The 18784-nt window shown below is 39.3% G+C and overlaps 1 protein-coding gene across 2 annotated transcripts in view; it reads right to left on the reverse strand.

Moving 5' to 3' along the window:
- The window catches only part of vav3 (vav guanine nucleotide exchange factor 3), a 96027-nt gene that overhangs the window by 41109 nt on the left and 36134 nt on the right, over positions 1-18784 (reverse strand). For both annotated transcript variants that reach the window (XM_029528709.1, XM_029528710.1), the window contains exons 3-11: positions 16025-16083; positions 15804-15869; positions 11817-11925; positions 10976-11077; positions 8923-8991; positions 8290-8393; positions 7012-7111; positions 6693-6788; positions 2166-2234 (exon numbers count right to left, since the gene is read on the reverse strand). In XM_029528709.1, coding sequence (XP_029384569.1) covers positions 2166-2234; positions 6693-6788; positions 7012-7111; positions 8290-8393; positions 8923-8991; positions 10976-11077; positions 11817-11925; positions 15804-15869; positions 16025-16083 — 774 coding nt within the window. The remainder of the gene's footprint in view (positions 1-2165; positions 2235-6692; positions 6789-7011; positions 7112-8289; positions 8394-8922; positions 8992-10975; positions 11078-11816; positions 11926-15803; positions 15870-16024; positions 16084-18784) is intronic.

Here is an 18784-nt window from a genome sequence, read left to right on the forward strand (position 1 = left end):
TCTACAAGTCAGTGATCACATAACTGATCATTGTATTAATTTATTTTCTATCACTGAAACCTGGCTGCAGCAAGATGAGTATGTCAGGATAAATTAATCTGCACACAACATATGAAATGTTAATTTCCTAATCCCTCGTACCACATGTCAAGGAGGGGTGTAGGCTGTGATATTTCAGTCAAGCCTATTAATCAACTACAGACCAAAATCTGGCTGTAGGTCTTGAAAATCTCACTCTTAGTCTTTCCCACTCAAACTGGAAAGATGAAAAACCAGTTGTTAGTTACAGTGTACAGTCCACCTGGTCTATACTCAGAATTTCTATCAGAGTTTTCTGAGTTTATATCAGAGTTAGTACTCAGTACAGATATAATCATTATCCTGGGAGATTTCAATATGCATGTAGATGTAGAAAGCGACAGCCTTAGTTCTGGGTTTCTTTCCCTGCTAGACTCAATTGGCTTTTCCCAGCATGTAAATGAACCAACTCACTGCTTCAATGACATCCTTGACCTTGTTCTAACATATGGCATTGAAATTGACAAGTTAATACTTTTTCCTCAAAACTCTCTCCTGACTGACCATTACCTCATTACATTTGAATTTACTTTAATTGGCTGCACAGCATTGAGGAATAAATTCAACTATAGAAGATGTTTATCTGAAGATGCTGTGAAGAATATTCTGTCATCATTTGCAGCAATGCCATGTCTAAATTCAAATAAGGATTTCTCCCACACACAGGTTGTTGACCTTGTGATTAGCACGATGGCCATACTGTGTTCAAATCTTGAGGATGCTGCCCCTCTCAAAGTAATAAAACATAGGAGGCTGGCTATGTGGTGTGATTCTCAAATTCGTGCCTAAAAGCAGATGTCACGGAAATTAGAAAGAGCTGTTCCAGCAACTCAGTCTCACCTAGCCTGGAAAGAAAGCTTAAAAACGTATGAAAAAGCTCTCCATAAAGCCAGAAGTGTGTTTTACTCAGCACTAATAGAAGAAAACAAGAACAACCCCAGGTTTCTCTTCAGCACTGTAGCCAGGCTGACAGTGATCCCCTTAGTAAGAAATCTCGGAATAACCTTTGACCAGGACATGTCCTTTGTCCCTCACATAAAACAAGCTAGTCGAGCATCTTTCTTCCACCTGAGAAACATTAGGAAAATCAGAAACATCCTTTCTCAGGATGATGCAGAAAAACTAATCCATGCATTCGTAACTTCTAGGCTGGACTACTGTAACTCATCTGGATGTCCAAACAAATCTCTGAAAGGCCTTCAGTTGATTCAGAATGCTGCTGCATGAATATTAACAGGAACTAGGAAAAGAGCTCATATCTCTCCTGTGTTAGCTGCTCTTCATTGGCTGCCAGTAAAATATAGAGTAGAATTTAAAATCCTTCTGTTAACATATAAAGCTCTTAATGGCCAAGCTCCATTATATCTCAGAGAGCTCATAGTTCCTTACTGTCCTAGCAGGCCACTCCGCTCTCTAGATGGAGGTTTACTTGTGATTCTTAGAGTCTCCAAGAGTAAATCTGGAGGCAGATCTTTCAGTTATCAGGCTCCTCTTCTATGGAACCAACTTCCATTATCAATCCGGGGGGGCGGACTCTTTAGCAATTTTCAAGACCAGGCTTAAAACTTTTCTGTATGACAGAGCTTATAGTTAAAAAGTTAAAGTCCTCTAGTCTTTAGCTATGCTGCTGTAAGCCTAGGCTGCTGGGGGAAGGACTGAGCATCTCTCTCGCTCTCTCTCCCTCCCCCTTGTATGCACCGACATACCACTAACCATGTTTCCTTGAAGTCACTGTTTCTCCCAGTTCTAACCATGTGTACTCAATTTACTAACCATGTTTTCCCCGAATTCTCTGTCTCTCCCAGGTCCTCTCCTCTCTCTCCCTATCCTCATCTGCCCAAGGCTTCTGCCTCTTAAAGGTATTTTTTCCTTGCCACTGTCGCCAAGTTCTTGCTCATGGGGAGATTTGTTGGGTCTCTTTAAATAACTTTATAAAGACCTTTATAAAGACCTGCTCAATATGTAAAGTGCTTTGTAAAGTGATATAACTGTGTTTGATTTGTTGCAATATATATAAATCAGATTTGATTTTGATATGACGTCTGGAAATACATTTAGCTTATACAGTTGATTAATATAAAGTGCACCTTCATCGCATCAAGTGCTGTCCGTAGATTGCTCTTTTCTGTGGCATCATGAGTGTGTTTCAAAAGTTCCTAGAGGACAGAAAAAGATCACACATGAAATACACCTTTCCTCTGAAAACACATCTTTCACATCAAGCTGCTCCATCATCCACTGGGCTGCAAAAGGAAATTATATTGTCAAAAAGTATAATTGTCCAGTCCTTTGAAAACCTCGTCTCCAAATCTTCTACGCTGTGCTAACACATTCTAGTATTATACCACTTCAGAATCTTCCCCTGACCTGAACTAGGACTCTAACGTAGAGTTGAACAAACAATGTAAAAATAAATGGTCAGTTTCAACTTTCCAAATCACAGCTGAAATTTTTTCATTAAGGTCAAATGTGTCACAGTACACTGCAAGTGAAGGGTTGTGGTGTTACAGAAATGCTGCACACGACAGACCTAATCTCCATATATACGGTACAGGCCAAAAGTTTGGAGACACCTTCTCATTCAAATGAATAGGAAAGTGTGTCAACATCACATCATGTATTATATTTTCTCAACATTAACCATTCAAACTGAAAAGAGTCGGATCCAAATATCTGCCAGATCACAATATGAGTTTTTTGTTGTCGTCACCTTCACAAAGAATAGACCCAAAGACAGAGTAATGATGCTAAAGTGACTAAATCAACATTGTGATTAGATGGGTGAAGATTTTCCTAAATTTTATTAATTTTAATTATTCATATTACTGCAATGGACTGGTGACCTGTCATGGGTGTACCCTGCCCTTGCCCAGTGTGAGCTGGGATCTGCTCCAGCGCCCCCTGCAATCCAGAAACGGATAAGCAGTAGTAAGTGAATATTGAATTATTAATATGATTTCACCAATATGGTAATGGCATTGATAGAAAATGTAACATGACAGTTACTGTATATGTCAATGAATAGAAAGCTATCCACAAGCCTAAACATTGATCAGCCTTGTTACCTTGAAAAACACCACACATACAACACAAATACACACACACACACACGCACGCACGCACATACCCGCACACTGCAACATGAAGCTTTGGCTCCAGATATGAAATGAAAGATGGTGAATCAGATAGTCTGTGTGTATGTGTTTGTGCAGGCACCTATTGGAGGTGTGTGCATATTTGGGTGCAAGGGTGTATCTGAAATTGCTTGCCAATATCTGGCTGCAGCGTAAACAAGACATCTAGAACTCAGCAGTAGAGGATAAGGAAGGATACCATGCATGTCCTCTGAACAGGTCCAAACAAAACAAGCTACACACACGCACATGCGTGCACACACACTGAGCTGCACAGATATATATGTCTGCTTGGCACTGCTCAAATCCCTTGTGTCAGTCAAGCTCAACCTGGGCATTATTATCACTAACAAGATGACAGAGTCCCATTTTCTCAGCCTGGCTCCCACCTCCACATCCACAGAGATACAGGCGAGGGGTGGGGGGGTCATGCTGATAGTCAGAAGCACACGTGATGGACTCATTGAGGGAAACGTATTGCTGTGGTTTCAGGGTGGGGAAGAGGAAGGACAAGCCGCAGCAGGGAAGAAAGTGGAAGATTGATGACAAAAAAAAGACTGAAACAATAAAATAGCAAAGAGTGAGATGAAGTGAGGAAATTAGTTGTACAGATTCTGTTTATGACCAAATGCCAAATTAACCCTGCTGATACTTTGTCCAGCGCAGGTTGCGATTTTTTTGTTGTTTGTTTGTTTTTGTTTTTTGCTTAGTTGCATGCAATCACAAGGAGGTTGGATCAGATAGCAGTTCAAATCATGTCATTTTTGTCATGGTTAATTTTTTTGCTTGTTTTTGTGTTCTTGCCTCCCCTTCCCCTCCTCCTTGCTCCACATCTGCCTGCAATCAATTCCACTCCATATATACCCTCCTGAGACTGCTGTTTGCTGCCTGTATTCAGCCCGTTTGGTGATCACTTGCATCTACTTCAAGTGATTTTCCGGTTCTCCAGTGACCATCTTTTTGTGTTTTGTAACCATGCCTTTTCTTTATCTTGTTGTCCAGGTTATGCAGTGTGCCCTCAGCCTTGCCTTTGCCTCACCCTTGGTTTCTTGTTTGGTTTGGTTTAGTTTCAAGCTTGTTTCTTTAGCCTCACTTTTTGTTAGTATCTTCTTTCAGTTGTACTTTGTGTGTTTGGCTTGAACGTTGAGCTCAGTCTCAATTAAAGTTTTTACACTTTTGCGCCTTTCTGTGCAGTTTTCATGTTCTCCCAGCATCTGCATGGGTTTCCTCCGGGTACTCTGGTTTCCTCCCACCTTCCAAAGACATGTATGTCTAGGTCAACTGGTGACTCTGAATATGAGCATGAGTGGTTGGTTCACTTTGTGTGTTTTCCCTGTGATAGACAGGCAACCTGTCCAGGTCGTACCCTGCCCCTCCCTGTCTTTGGATGGTGGGAGGAAACCAGAGTACCCAGAGGAAACCTACACAGGAACAACATGCAAACACACAAGGGCAACAGTACTAACCACTATGCTGCCGTGCTGCCCTGCTACAACATTAGTACACACAATTTACTGAACAGAAGGAGATTATAGAAGGTAAAAAATAATGGCTTTTAAATCCCAACACACTATTCATACACCACCTTAATCCTGTGTGATTTATCCACTGGAAAAAAATTACTTACACACAGTTGGTGTATGTATCAACATACATATACAATGTGCCTTTGGGTAAATACCCTAAATTGAAATCATGCAGTTTGTTTGAAGAATGCAGCTCCGCAGTTTACTTTTGTCTTGTCTTTTGTCTGCTGCTCTCTCTTTCAGTCGTTAGCTTTGTTCATCTACTTTCTTTCCTTCTTCCCTGATTGACTGTATCATATATGCAAACTATGCACAGATCATTTCAGACTGATAGTCACAAAGAGAAGACAGAAATGAGAGTAAAGTAAAGTAAAGTGACAGAGACAAAGGCAAAGCACAAAGGCAGACGGAGGAAAGAAATATGGACAACAGCGCCCCTATTGAAGGTCTGAGGTAGTGGCAAGAAGTCTTCTGACTATCATGGTCTGATTGTCAATGATGGTGCCTTTAAAGTACCGAAATCTGAATGTCAGTCACTGACACTCATTTACAAAGAGAGTGAGAAAATTAATGTTTCACTCTGGCTTTCATCATTAACAACCACAGTAACTGACATCACTGTTGCTGGTTCTCCCTAGTGGTGGAAGAAATACTGAGTTCTTCCACTAAGTCAAAGAACATATAAAAACACTTAAAATATTATCCGCAAATCTCAAACGATTAAAATTTCGGATCAGATTAATCTCATGGCTGCTGTGGATTAATTTAGATTGATCATGATTTATATTCATTCATTTCTAATTGTGTTTTGTAGGGGCAAAAAAACTCATGAACATATATATATATATATATATATATATATATATATATACTTAAAATGTGTTTATTTAAACTAAACAGCAGATGTGGTTTCCAGCTTGCAATATATATGCAAAATAAAAACATAAAAAAAACAACCACATCATATTTAAAAAGCACTCTTTTTCTTGCTCTTTTTTCTTTTTTTTTTCTTTGTGAACAAACAAATATCCACATTAATGTGGTGCTCTTTTTCATCTTGTTCATCTTCATCAGCTGCTGAGAAAGACTCACTTGTTTACTTGTTTATCAGAGAGGAGAGCTGACCACTTGTACATGTACAATGTTAACTGGAGTGGCAAGATATTGGCGAGCCAGCATGAGAATGAGCTGAGCACTAGTGATGACGGTATTGATCCAATGGTATCAATATATAGATACCAAAATGCAACTCATTTGAGTATTGATTACTCTGATAAAGTATCAATACTATTTAAGAAACAAGAAATGAAAGCACATGTGTCACTTCTGAAAGTTTTATTGTAACGTACGCCAGGATTTTGTGCCCTCTGCAAGGGACAGTACTGCATACTAATGTTCAGCTTCGCTCTGTACTGCTGGCCGCCATCTTAGATTAGTGCACTGCCCAATATGCACTGCCAGAGACTTTTTTGGTTTTTTTTTCAGGATTTTGAGATGTGTTAACTGCGTTAAAAAAATTAGTGAATTAATCATGCAAATGAATTAATCTGGATTAACGCATTCATTTAAATTAAATTCTGAATAAAAGTGCTGATCATGTTGACTGTCACATTCCATGTGTTATGTTATTATATCTCTAGTTGAATAGATGGTTACTGGATTTATGTATTAACATGTAAGTTATACCTCAGTACCTCTCCACATCCCTTCAGTCTATATTTACTAACGTGTCTGACATCCCCTGTTCTGCATCTGTTAAGTGTGCTAACCCCCCAGTAATTCTATCTATTTTGTCTGAAACTTTGAGGAACCCAGACAAGAGAAGACTGGTCTGAAAACTGTAGTGTTCTTTTGTGAGGAAGAGGAACAAATTTAGCTCTGTATTCACACAAATACAACAGATACACAGTTTCCCACTGTGAGTGTGTGCATGAAAACATGCTGAGTGCTGTACCTGCAGAAGGAGGTGGTACTTCAAGACTCGCTGCATAGGAACCACCAGCAGATCCCGTAGTGTGAACTTGCCATAGTTTGCTCTCTTTGAGCATTCCTGTACAGAGGAATCAGGTTAAACTAACTAATGCAAAGACCTGATTGATGATGTTTGCATAGTGGAGAAACCTAGTTCACAGAAACCTACACAGAGACTCAGAGCAGTGTTCAGTTCAGCTTCCAGTGTCTCAGGTCGCCATCTGAGGGCGCATTCTGACCACTGTGAGAAGATCAGTTCTAATTTATCGATGGCTTATGACAAACAGAGATGAGGCCTGTACCTCTAGCTTCATGCGTACATCCTCTCTGCCTTTGCTGATGTTGTCCAGAGTGGCAATGGCTGTCTCCACGTGGCTGCAGTACTTCCCATATATCAATAGCCTGGAACAGATGTGAGGTCAGCAGACTGAGCCACCAGACACATAATTACTGAATCCTGAACACAGCCAAAAGCTCTCTGTCAACCCACAGTGTACTTATTACATAGGGTTAATTTAAAAAAAAAAAAACAACAATTCTTGCAGATGCACATGTATAATTACCGTATTTTGCAGACCATAAGGCGCACCAGGTTATAAGGCGCATGATAAAACATATATAAAGAGAAACAAAACAGTCAGGTGAGTCGAACTTTATTCAACTTATTCACAATAACTCAGAATATTGTTCAGTTGAGACAAATACAGAAAAATACACTCGCATTTTAAATCATTCGTCTTCCACAAATCCATCAAATTCCTGATATGGATTTGAAAATTGGGTTTATGTTAAAAACCTAATGTTGGCTAATTATAGTGAGGTAACATTGACTAAATATTGGATGATGGTTGCCATTAATACATAATTAGTAATCTAACGTTGTCTGACGTTGCAACCCATGTCCAACCGAGGACCGTTAACACAACGTCCTTGTGTCAGCTGGGAATGCTCCGACAATCCAACAAGCGGAGTGGCTTTGTTGCTTACCAAAGTAGCACTAAAACATTTTGACAGATTTTTGAGCGCAGTGTACCACATAAAATTTCGTTCGAAGTTCGAAGTCAGTAAGTACGACAAGAATTCATACATAAGGCGCACCAGATTATAAGGTGCACTGCCAATTTTTGAGAAAATGTAAGGATTTTAAGTGCGCCTTATAGTGCAAAAAATACGGTATAACATTTATCTTATTTGGAAAGCACTTTTCAAAACTCTTGTCACATTGTGTTTCAACAGGCATCAAAAAACCCAATATCATGAGATAAAACTGAAACTTGAGACAGATCCCTTTAAGTGTTAAGCTGGATCTCTGGACCATGTTAAGTGTTCTTTTTGAGGCTCTCAGACCCCATACTGACTTGCATACTGATGCATTAAAAGACACTGAATAGAACTGCAAAGGAGAATTAAATGTGTACAACCATATCTTCAAATTCCTTCTTAAACTTACAGGAAGGAGATGTTAAGTGAAAGTGGTAACTGCTCACCCTTTTTCAAAGGCCAGTAACTGATTATGAGCATGGTTTAGAGGTTGGTGGGTAAAGAAGAAGAGGATGAGTCTGAAGGAGTGATTACTGCACCTCTCTTTGAAAGTGATGAAGATCTGGTAAAGGTTCTGGGCACTTCTGTGGTGGATTGATTCTTGGATTTCCAGCAGTAAACATTTGTGAACTTTAACCAGGTCCTGAAGCACAACAGTAAATAAGTTTCAATGTGTCATTCAAGTCCTCATAATAATTACCGTCATAATCTCTGGTAAAGTTTAAGAATAGCTTCATCTGAAGTTTAGATTAAACTGCAGTGTTACTCAAAATGGGGAAGGAATGGCTCTCCAAGTCTACAGTGTGAACTTAACTTCGTCATTGTCCAATTTATTATGATGACCTTGTCCTGGGCAAACGTCAAATCATTTTATGTTTGATCTGCTAAATAATAATAAATGTCTCTCAGCTGCCAAAATCCAGTATACAATGTATTTTCAACACTAGAAAAGCTACATGATTTGGGAAGCAGGGATAGAAAAATGACCTGATCATAATTACCTTTCTATATGACTGAACTGAAATTACATTAGTCTTGACCTGGGACTAATATCGGTGGACTGATTGAATCTTTAAAGATGCAGGAATAGCTGTGTTTCAGTTTATGTATTAAAACAATGGTAACCTATAACTGACCAGCCATTTGGATTGTTACACTCTTCACTGACTTACCGGGATATTCATAAAGACGTCCTCCAGCTCCACCATGGATAAAAAGGTGATGAGAGGCGTCATGAAGTGCTGCAGAGGAAAGCGAGATTAAAGCTCATCTCTCTGGAATAGGGGCAGGAAAGTCGTTGTTTGAGAAGCTGTTAGAAGCCTGGTTGCAAATAGCTGCAGTCAGCAACAACAAGCAGGACTGTCTGGGTCACGACAATAATCTCATTTTCAGAGTTTGCAATATAATGATTTCATCTCAGAAACCTGCTGCTGCACAATCATCTCGACATCTCAGAGGAGTGAGAAAGCACAAACTAAATTCCACCATCCACTTCATATTGAAAGTCATCAACTGAGACACTCCGCTGGGAAATCAGGCAAGGTCTTTTCCCAGACATGAGTGTACATGAGAGGGTGAAGACAAGTAGCTATGGCTGAGGGAGAAGGCAGGGGACATCTTAAAGTGCAGGGCAAGTTGGAATACAACTACGGAGGCACTCTATTCTGACTTTTGATAATTTGGTGGAGTTTGTTGAAGTAAAACAGGGCTTGCTCATCCCCAAACACTTACAACTTCCTTCCACTTATTACTGCTTTCATCCCCTCAACTGCTGACTGGAGTCAGTGTATTTTAGTCCATCATACAGTTGGTGATGATCCTCCACTGTATTCTGGGTAGCATTGATTATAAATGTATGAATTTATTCAAAGACTCAAAATAAATAACAATGACAAAGTAACACTTTGTAACACTGAAATTAGCTACACAGTTATTATGATACGTAACCTGCCATTACAACCAGCTCTTCGTCTGTTTATAGATAGTTAATATTTAATGATTAGAGCTGATGAAGCTAGAAGTGTTGATGTTAACGTTGTTCTTTGCTGCTTGTATACACACACAGTGCAACATTTTAATTTCTACACTATGATTATTTAAAAAAAAAAAAAAATGAGGGGGGTCTCAATCTTCAAAGCAAATTGCTCACAGAATGTTAATCACACACCTGTGTGGCAAAAACACAAATTTTATAGCCATTATTTAGAAATTTCTCAGGATTAAACTATTAATCTACCCACAATCCCTTCCTTCAGTCAAAATGAATTAGAAGATACTGTTTACTATTAACTTATTCAATAAAACTAAATTAAGTTTGTACACAGGTAAATGTAACAAAGAAACAAAGCTGGGAAACAACCTTCACAACAATAATAATCATCATCAATCCTCCTGGAGATTTAAATATTAAATAAAATAAAACAAGCATGTAATGATGAGTTGATAAATATGCTTTCTGATTGACACTAAGACAGCACCTGCTTGGCACTGGTGCTTTTGAAGTTGAAATATTTATAATTGATAATAGAGGCCTGTAAAAGGTATTTTCCTGCTTGCATATTTTAATTCCTTTTAACGGAGTCATGATGAATACATTTGTCTTTTCTTTTTCGGACAAGAATTTCCACAAAAAACTTATGTCAAAGTGAAAATTAGTTTCACAAAGGTGTGTCACTTAATCAAAAATGTATTATGTAGCGAAAGTGAATTCATAAATGATCACTGTCTTTCAGATAACTGACCTAACTCAACAGAAGTCCAGCCACTTGATGCTAGTAGCTTCACAGCTAGCAAAATGGAACCCTAACCCTAACCCTGAGTGCAGTGAATATGTCTCAGGAGATTATATTATTAAAGAGAGTTAACCCAAGGTTATCTATGAGACTCCAAGGTCAAGTGGAAGAGGGCCCTTTGGTCTAATGAACCCAAAAATGAAGCTTTTTGGCCATTAGATTCAACACTGTTTTGTGAACACCAAACAAAGCATAAAACCACAAACATTGCCCCCACCGGAATCATGGGGGTAGCAAAATCATCTTAGCAGCAGGTCCTGGTAAAGGTAAAGGCAAAGGGTAAAATTAAATGAAATTAAATGAATATATTTTGCTTGATTCAAAATTAAATGAAGCAAAATATAGAGTCATATAGAGAAAGAAGAAAGATGAGAATCATCATTTCTATGAAGTAATAAGCCTCAGGCTGTCATCACACAGCATTGGTCAGTACCTTCTCTATAGACTCCAAGGTCTCAGCATATTTCTCCTCTGTCTGCTTGATCTCTGTCAAACAGCAGCTCCTGATGTCGATCTCTCCCTGCTTCTGAAATGTCTGTTTACATACACACACACACACACACACACACACACGTACGTTACTGAGTAAAAAATTGCCAGATGTCACCCCTTTGATTCAGATTCACATAGAGCATTCCTTATTTTTGAAACAAACCATCTACAATGTGACTAAATATATGCTTAACTTCCTAAAACATTGAGGGCATCAGTTTGTTGCAATATTGAATACTGAATTTAAATGTAAATTTTAAAATATGAAAAGGTAATATGCATCTTGTGAACTGTAGTTATATATACAAGCAATGAATTTAGAACACATTTTCAGAGCACATCATATGTATTAAATTTAAAGGATTTGAATTTTTACACTTTCAAAACCACAAAGACACTTCTCTGATCAGATCTGATCTGATTGACAGAATCATCTTCCTAAGTTTAATTTTTTTTTTTTTTTATATTTATCATTTTCCATTTCCCCCTTGGCTCATTGCGGGTTACTTCAAAGATGAAAAAAAGAAGTACAAGTACAAGCTAATTTAAAAACAAGCCCAAATATAGGCAAGAAGACACCTTCAGGAATTTTACGGCAGGCCACACTGGAAAATAAATGTGTGAATCTTCATCTATAGTCACAATACATTTTGCTTATTTAGTTATTTATTTAGAAAAAGACAGTCTGGACATGGAGTCTCTCTTTGATTTAATAAAAGTGGAAGTGTTTCTTTCATTCATCACACTGTTGACACTTGGGTCGCTGAGATGAGATGACTGACCGGAGGAGGTATGGCTTCTGTTTTCATCAGGTCCTCATAGATCTCTCCACCTTCTTCATCATCATACACGCAGTCGTACAGATCCTCCTCATCCTCCACCTCATTTTCGCTGCAGCACACATCAGAGCAAATTAATAACATGATGCTGAGTTGATTGGGACCTTTCCATTAACTCCCCTCAGCTGCACACAATAACACACTTACTTCAGGTTTAACTGACATAGATTTTAATACATTGTTACACATCTTGTTAGTAAGCGACAGCACTTAATCTGTGGCTGGGAAAGTGGTTCAGCAGCACAAATGTGTAAGTGACACAACAGGCAAGTTCGGACTGTTATATCTGAACCAGTTACAGCACCTTAGCAATTAAGCTAACATGGCATGTCAGTGGGTGTGTCTGTTTGTTTGTACCTATAAACCAAATGAGCCCAAAAGAAACAGTCTAAAGGAGCAGGTTTTATGTTATGGGTATTGGGCCTATAAATAGTAATAATAATAATAATAATAATAATAATAATAATAATATAATTGGGCCTATAAAGGCAATATCAAACTATAATTCCCCATATACTGTAGAACAAAATTTCCCAACATGTTTCCATGTTCCAGACTCCTGCTGGCAACTTTTGAGTCTTTGGATTCTTTGAAGAAATCAAAAAGCAGCCGCTGCATCAAGTTTGTAGCTTAAGACAAAAAGGGGAATGTCGGTACATCTGAAGAATATTCTCTTTTAGCAGGTTTTATCTTTGCTCCGTTTAACAATACTGTGGGTAAAAGGGTTTATTTTGATCCTTACATTAAGCAGAGAGGATTGACTTCAGACAGTTGCCTCTAAATGAGCAAATTACACTACGGGATTCCCTCTGCTGAGAGCATCTCTGTCCAAATTCTGTCTATTTACAATGCCTAAAAAAAGTAACCGCTCACCAAACGTTTCGACCTTTCATTGCTTTTATAAATGAAATCATGGTCAATATAACTTGGCTACATTGGCAAAAAAATGCAAAAAAAAAAAAAAAAAAAAAAAAAAAGTTTTAATATTAAAAATGTCGAATGAAAGGTAAAGTAAATGAGCGTAGAAGTATTCACCCCCTTCAGGTCAGTATTTAGTAGATGCACCTTTGGCTCCTATCACAGCACTGACTGTGACTGGATAAAGTCCTGCTCACCATTATTGGCACCCATGAAGTTTAAGTGCATAAGGTGGAATATCTCCTGAAAAATATGTAACAAATGATAAACTTTTTTTTTTTTTTTTTTTTAATAAATAATGGGAGGGGAAAAAAATAGAAAAATGTAAAGCTTGTTGTGTCACTGGTATTGGCACCCTTTGCTGTAAATCAGTAGGGAAACCCAATTTGACTCACCTGTGGTAAATCACAAATGAGAATCACCTGTGATAAATTGCATGTGCCCATGTGACATGAATTAGCCAATGAATGATGATTTTTGTGTTTTAAAAAGCCACCTGTTATTACCTGTTCCTTTGTCACAATGGTGAAGAAAAAGAGCTGTCGGAGGACTCCAGAAATGCTATTATTAGTAAACACAAGACCTCCAAAGGGTATAAGGCCATCGCCAAAGTCCTTGGTACGCCAGTTTCAACAGTATGTCATTAAAAGTTTGCCAAGCATGGAACTGTCAAGAACCTCACTGGACATGGGGGGGGGGAGGCCAACCTGGAAAAGTCTGGGGTAATTGTTTCAACAAGTGCCACCATACACCACACACTAAATGAAGCAGGGCTTTATGGGCAGAGGCCAAGGAAGACACCATTGCTGAGGGCATAAAAAGGAACGACTGATCTTTGCAAAAGAGAACCTGGACAAACCACATTCCTTCTGGGAATGTTTGGAGGCTGTCATCACTGCCAAAGGGTGTGCAACCAAATATTGAGGGGGGTTGCTAATGTTGCTGCACATGCTCTGTTTTTATTTATTTATTTTTTTTCTTTTAAATTACAATACCTTGGTTGAAAAAACAAAAAATTACTTTGGACCTCCAATTAAAAGATCCTGATGATACAAGTTTGGCATATTTCTGAAGATATTCCAGTTGCGCAAAGAAATGAGTCCAATAATAGTGAGGACGACTGTATATCTCGCACATCTGCACACTGCAATTAGATCAATTCTTCATTGCAAAACAGCTCAAGCTCTGTCAGGTTGCTCTGGGATCAGGTGTAAACAGCTCTTTTCACATTCAGCCACAGATTCTCAATTGGATTCAGATCTAGGCTTTGACATGGCCACTCCTCTCTCTCTCCCCCTCTCAACCCAACCAGTCGAGGCAGATGCCCCCCCACCCCGAGCCTAGTTCTGCCTGAGGCTTCTGCCTCTTAAAGGAAGTTTTTCCTTGCCACTGTTGCCAAGTGTTTGCTCATCGGGGGATCTGTTGGCGCGCTTTAAATAATTTTATGAAGATTTTTGGTCTAGACCTGCTCTATATGTAAAGTGCCTTGATGTAACTTTGTTATGATTTGGCACTATGAAAATAAATCTGATTTTTGAACGATTTCTGTGTCGCTTTTGCTGTATGCTGAGGGTCGCTGACTTGTGGGGCGGGGGGCTCCTAAATTACAGTTCTCTTGCAGATTAAATAACATTGTTCCCCATGGCAAAATTTGTCAATGTTTTTCAGCATCACATTCCTTCCCCTCTACTTCTACAAGCTTTCTGGGCCTGCTGCTGAGAAGCATCCCCAGAGTGCGATGTTGCCTGGAGATGAGGTGTTTGGTGTTTGCCAAACATAGGATCTAGTTGATGGTTTGGGCAAATTTCACACAAGATTTCATGTGAGCTTTTTTCAGCAACTCTCCCATAGAGCTTCATCTGCCAAGGAACCCAGGCAACAGCTGTTGCATGTACACCATCTGGGCAACTGAGGCTCTTAACTCCTTCAGAAAGGTCATAGGTATCTGGGTGGCCTCCCTCACCCTTCTTCTTTCCCAATCACTCAGTTTGTTAGGATGGCCAGCTCTAGGCAGATTTAGACAAGTGCCATAATCCTTCGATTTCTTAAGGATGGATTTAACTGAACTGTGTGGGATTCCCAATAAGTTGGAAAGCTTCTTGGAGCCATCTCCTGACTTATACTTTTCAATTGTTTTTCGTCTGAGTTGTTTGGAGTGTCCTTTTGTCTGTGTGTCGCACTTCTAGCAGGAACACTGATGAACCAGAGACTGTACCTCCAAGACTCAGGTGTTTCTGTACCACAATAACTTGACGCACATAATGTCACTAATTGTGACACAGCTAGCATCAACTAGTTGGACCTCTGTTGAATTAGGCCAGCCACTTTAAAGGGGGGCAATATTTATGCAAATATTTATTTTACACTATATCGTTTAAATTCATTGACAGTAGTTTGTACTTTTTTGTTAATTTTTTGCAAATTCTTCTGAAAATTGCTAACTTATATTGTCCATGATTTCCTTTATACAAGCAACAAAAATGGAAAACAGACGTATAAATACTTTTTATAGGCATTGTAATATCCCAGATAATAAATGAGGTGGACGTGCCCTTACAGATAAAGTGAGGAGCTCAGCAACCTGGGATAAAATTCACAAATAGTGTGATATGATGATGGACTCTGCATTGCATAAAGTAAGGAGTCCCGTTTAAAGTGTGGCTGGTTCATGCAATCTTATTTTGTTTTTAAAATACATATGAAATATACTGGATTATTTAAAAAAATGAGATTCATAACATGGGCTCAACATTGTCAACATCTGAAAGGAGTTAAGTCAGGTTACTTTGTTGCCCCGCAGCAGATGACTCAACTTCAGCCATGTTCTAACTCAGCAACACTTTCATGGAAGAGGATCCAAAAGCATGTTAAAAACACAATCAAGCCTCAAGTTTTGAAGACTTTCAGGGAATGTTGGCAGTTTTGGAGGAAGTGGCTACCTTCCAGACAACAGCCTGTAGAATAGATAAAGAGGTAAGTAAGTAAGAAGTTGAAGAGGGAGGGGAGACATACTCAATCAAATCCTCCAGATGGTTGTAGATATCGTCATCTTCAACACTCTCCTCCGTTGGAAAGGGCCTTTCAAGGAAAAACAGACACACTTAGACAGTAACGGCAACCATAGGATACATGTTATGTAAAATATAACTATCATAGTGTCTGATGTTTGATTGTTTACACAATGGTAACATTTTAAAGGAATTCATTGTATTATGTCATTTCATGAAACACACCTGATTCCAGTTTGTTGCGCAATGGCTGTGTGGGAGAGCTTCGACAGTGTATCCATAACCTGCAACGGGAAAAAGCACATTTACTATTACTCTACAACATAAACAGGCTGAGAAGTGAGCCTGATATTCTGGCATTTCCAAATTTAGACACATGAGGGCAGCATTCTCATACACTCCAAAACACAGGCACTGAACACATGCTGCAGTTGCATTTCACACGTTACTTTCCATGAGAGCTAACAAAGGTGCAATTTAAGCCAAAACATGTAGTCATATCAATACTATTGCTGTCAACAGTCTGCAATACATGACAGCAGGTCACATAGCCTATTTGGTTGGCTGTGAAGTTAACTGTGTGCCCTCATGGGCTGACATGATTGCTATTAGAATGTCAAGTAAATTCATTCTGCTGTGCTTTGTCTTGTGAATGCTTTTGGGTATGCATGAGTACATGTGACCTCGACCAATCAGAGTTGAACTGGCCCGCTGGTCACAGCTTAATTAGCAAAGTCAACAGTCTAAAGAGAGATCTATTCATTCACATATAAACCTGGCAGACAGCCCACAAACCTCTCTTTGTAGGTCACTTACTGTAATCCATGTACAGAGAGCCATAGCTCAGTTGAACCAGTGATCCCCTTAGCTCTAAGCAGTAATGATTTTATTAGTTTTTTTTCAGACAAAATTCTCACGATCAGAGAAAGAATTTATCAGCTCTTGCCTACGTTAGATAAAAATCCCCTTCTGAAGACGGCAACTGCTGAATCAGCTGCGGCGCCTCTTTTACATCTGGAATCATTCTCACCTCTAAATCTCTCAGAGCTAGCTTCTATAGTTTCATCATCCAGACCGTCAACCTGTCTATTAGACCCAGTACCAACTAGCCTCTTTAAAGAGATCTTTTATGTAATTGAGCCGTTCATTCTAGATTTGGTTAATCTGACTTTATTTCTGGGTTATGTACCTCAGGCACTTAAGACTGCGGTCATCAAACCCCAGCTTAAAAAGCCTAATCTTGATCCAGATGTTTTGGCAAACTATAGACCCATATCGAACCTTCCATTTATTTCTAAAATCATTGAGAAAGCTGTAGCAAAACAACTACACGAGCATCTGGATGGGAACAGTTTGTTTGAAGAGTTTCAGTCAGGATTTAGAGCCCATCATAGCACAGAAACAGCGCTGGTTAAAGTCTCCAATGACATTCTAATGGCCTCAGACGATGGATCAGCCTCCATACTTCTCCTTCTAGATCTTAGTGCTGCATTCGACACCATAGATCATAATATTTTACTACAGAGACTGGAACATGAAATTGGAATTAAAGGAACTGCACTAAAGTGGTTCAAATCCTACTTATCAGATAGACATCAGTTTGTTCATGTAAACAACAGCTCCTCCTCATGTACTGTAGTCAGTCATGGAGTCCCGCAGGGTTCGGTACTTGGACCAATCCTCTTTACGCTTTATCTGCTTCCTCTAGGCAACATTATCAGGAAACACAGCATCAATTTCCACTGCTACGCAGACGATACTCAGCTGTACCTATCAATGAAGCCAAATGAAGTCACTCAGATAGTCAGACTGCATGCATGTCTTGAAGACATAAAAGTCTGGATGACTGGAAATTTTTTACTTCTCAACTCTGACAAAACAGAAGTTATTGTACTCGGTCCTAAGCACCTCAGAAAAATACTATCTAATCATCTCATCAGTTTGGATGGCATTACTTTGGCCTCCAGCTCCACTGTAAGAAACCTTGGAGTAATTTTTGACCAGGACATGTCCTTTGTCCCTCACATAAAACAAGTTAGTCGGGCAGCTTTCTTCCACCTGAGAAACATTAGGAAAATCAGAAACATCCTTTCTCAGGATGATGCAGAAAAACTAGTCCATGCATTTGTAACTTCTAGGCTGGACTACTGTAACTCATTACTATCTGGATGTCCAAACAAATCTCTAAAAGGCCTTCAGTTAATTCAGAACGCTGCTGCACGAATATTAACAGGAACTAGGAAAAGAGATCACATCTCTCCCGTTTTAGCTGCTCTTCATTGGCTGCCAGTAAAATATAGAGTAGAATTCAAAATCCTTCTTTTAACGTATAAAGCTCTTAATAGCCAAGCTCCATCGTATCTCAGAGAGCTCATAGTTCCTTACTGTCCTAGCAGGCCACTCCGCTCTCTAGATGGAGGTTTACTTGGGGTTCCTAGAGTCTCCAAGAGTAAATCTGGAGGCAGATCGTTCAGTTATCAGGCTCCTCTTCTATGGAACCAACTCCCAGCATCGGTCCGGGGGGCGGACTCTTTAGTAACTTTCAAGACCAGGCTTAAAACTTTCCTGTATGACAGAGCGTACAGTTAAAAAGTCCTCTACTCTTTAGGTATGCTGCTATAGGCCTAGGCTGCTGGGGGAAGGACTGAGCTTCTCTCTCTCGCTCTCTGTCTCTCCCTGTCACCCTCTCTCCCTCTTTCTCTCTAACTCCCTCCTTGCATGCGCTGATAAAAACCATCCTTCTTAAAAAAAAAAAAAAAAAAAAAAACAGTTTCACCCAGTTCTAAGCATTTATACTGCATTTACTAACCATGTTCTGCCAAAGTCTCTGTCTCTCCCAGTTCCTCTCCTCTCTCTCCCTGTCCTCATCCTGCAGGTGGTGACTCATCTCCATCCCATGTTCCTGCAACACCTGCTGGTCCCATATAGCATGAATTCTGTATTACAGCTCAACTCCATGAACTTCATGCAACAACATGTTCCTGC

This window comes from Echeneis naucrates, chromosome 20, assembly GCF_900963305.1.
Source record: "Echeneis naucrates chromosome 20, fEcheNa1.1, whole genome shotgun sequence".
Classification (NCBI taxonomy): Eukaryota; Metazoa; Chordata; class Actinopteri; order Carangiformes; family Echeneidae; genus Echeneis; species Echeneis naucrates.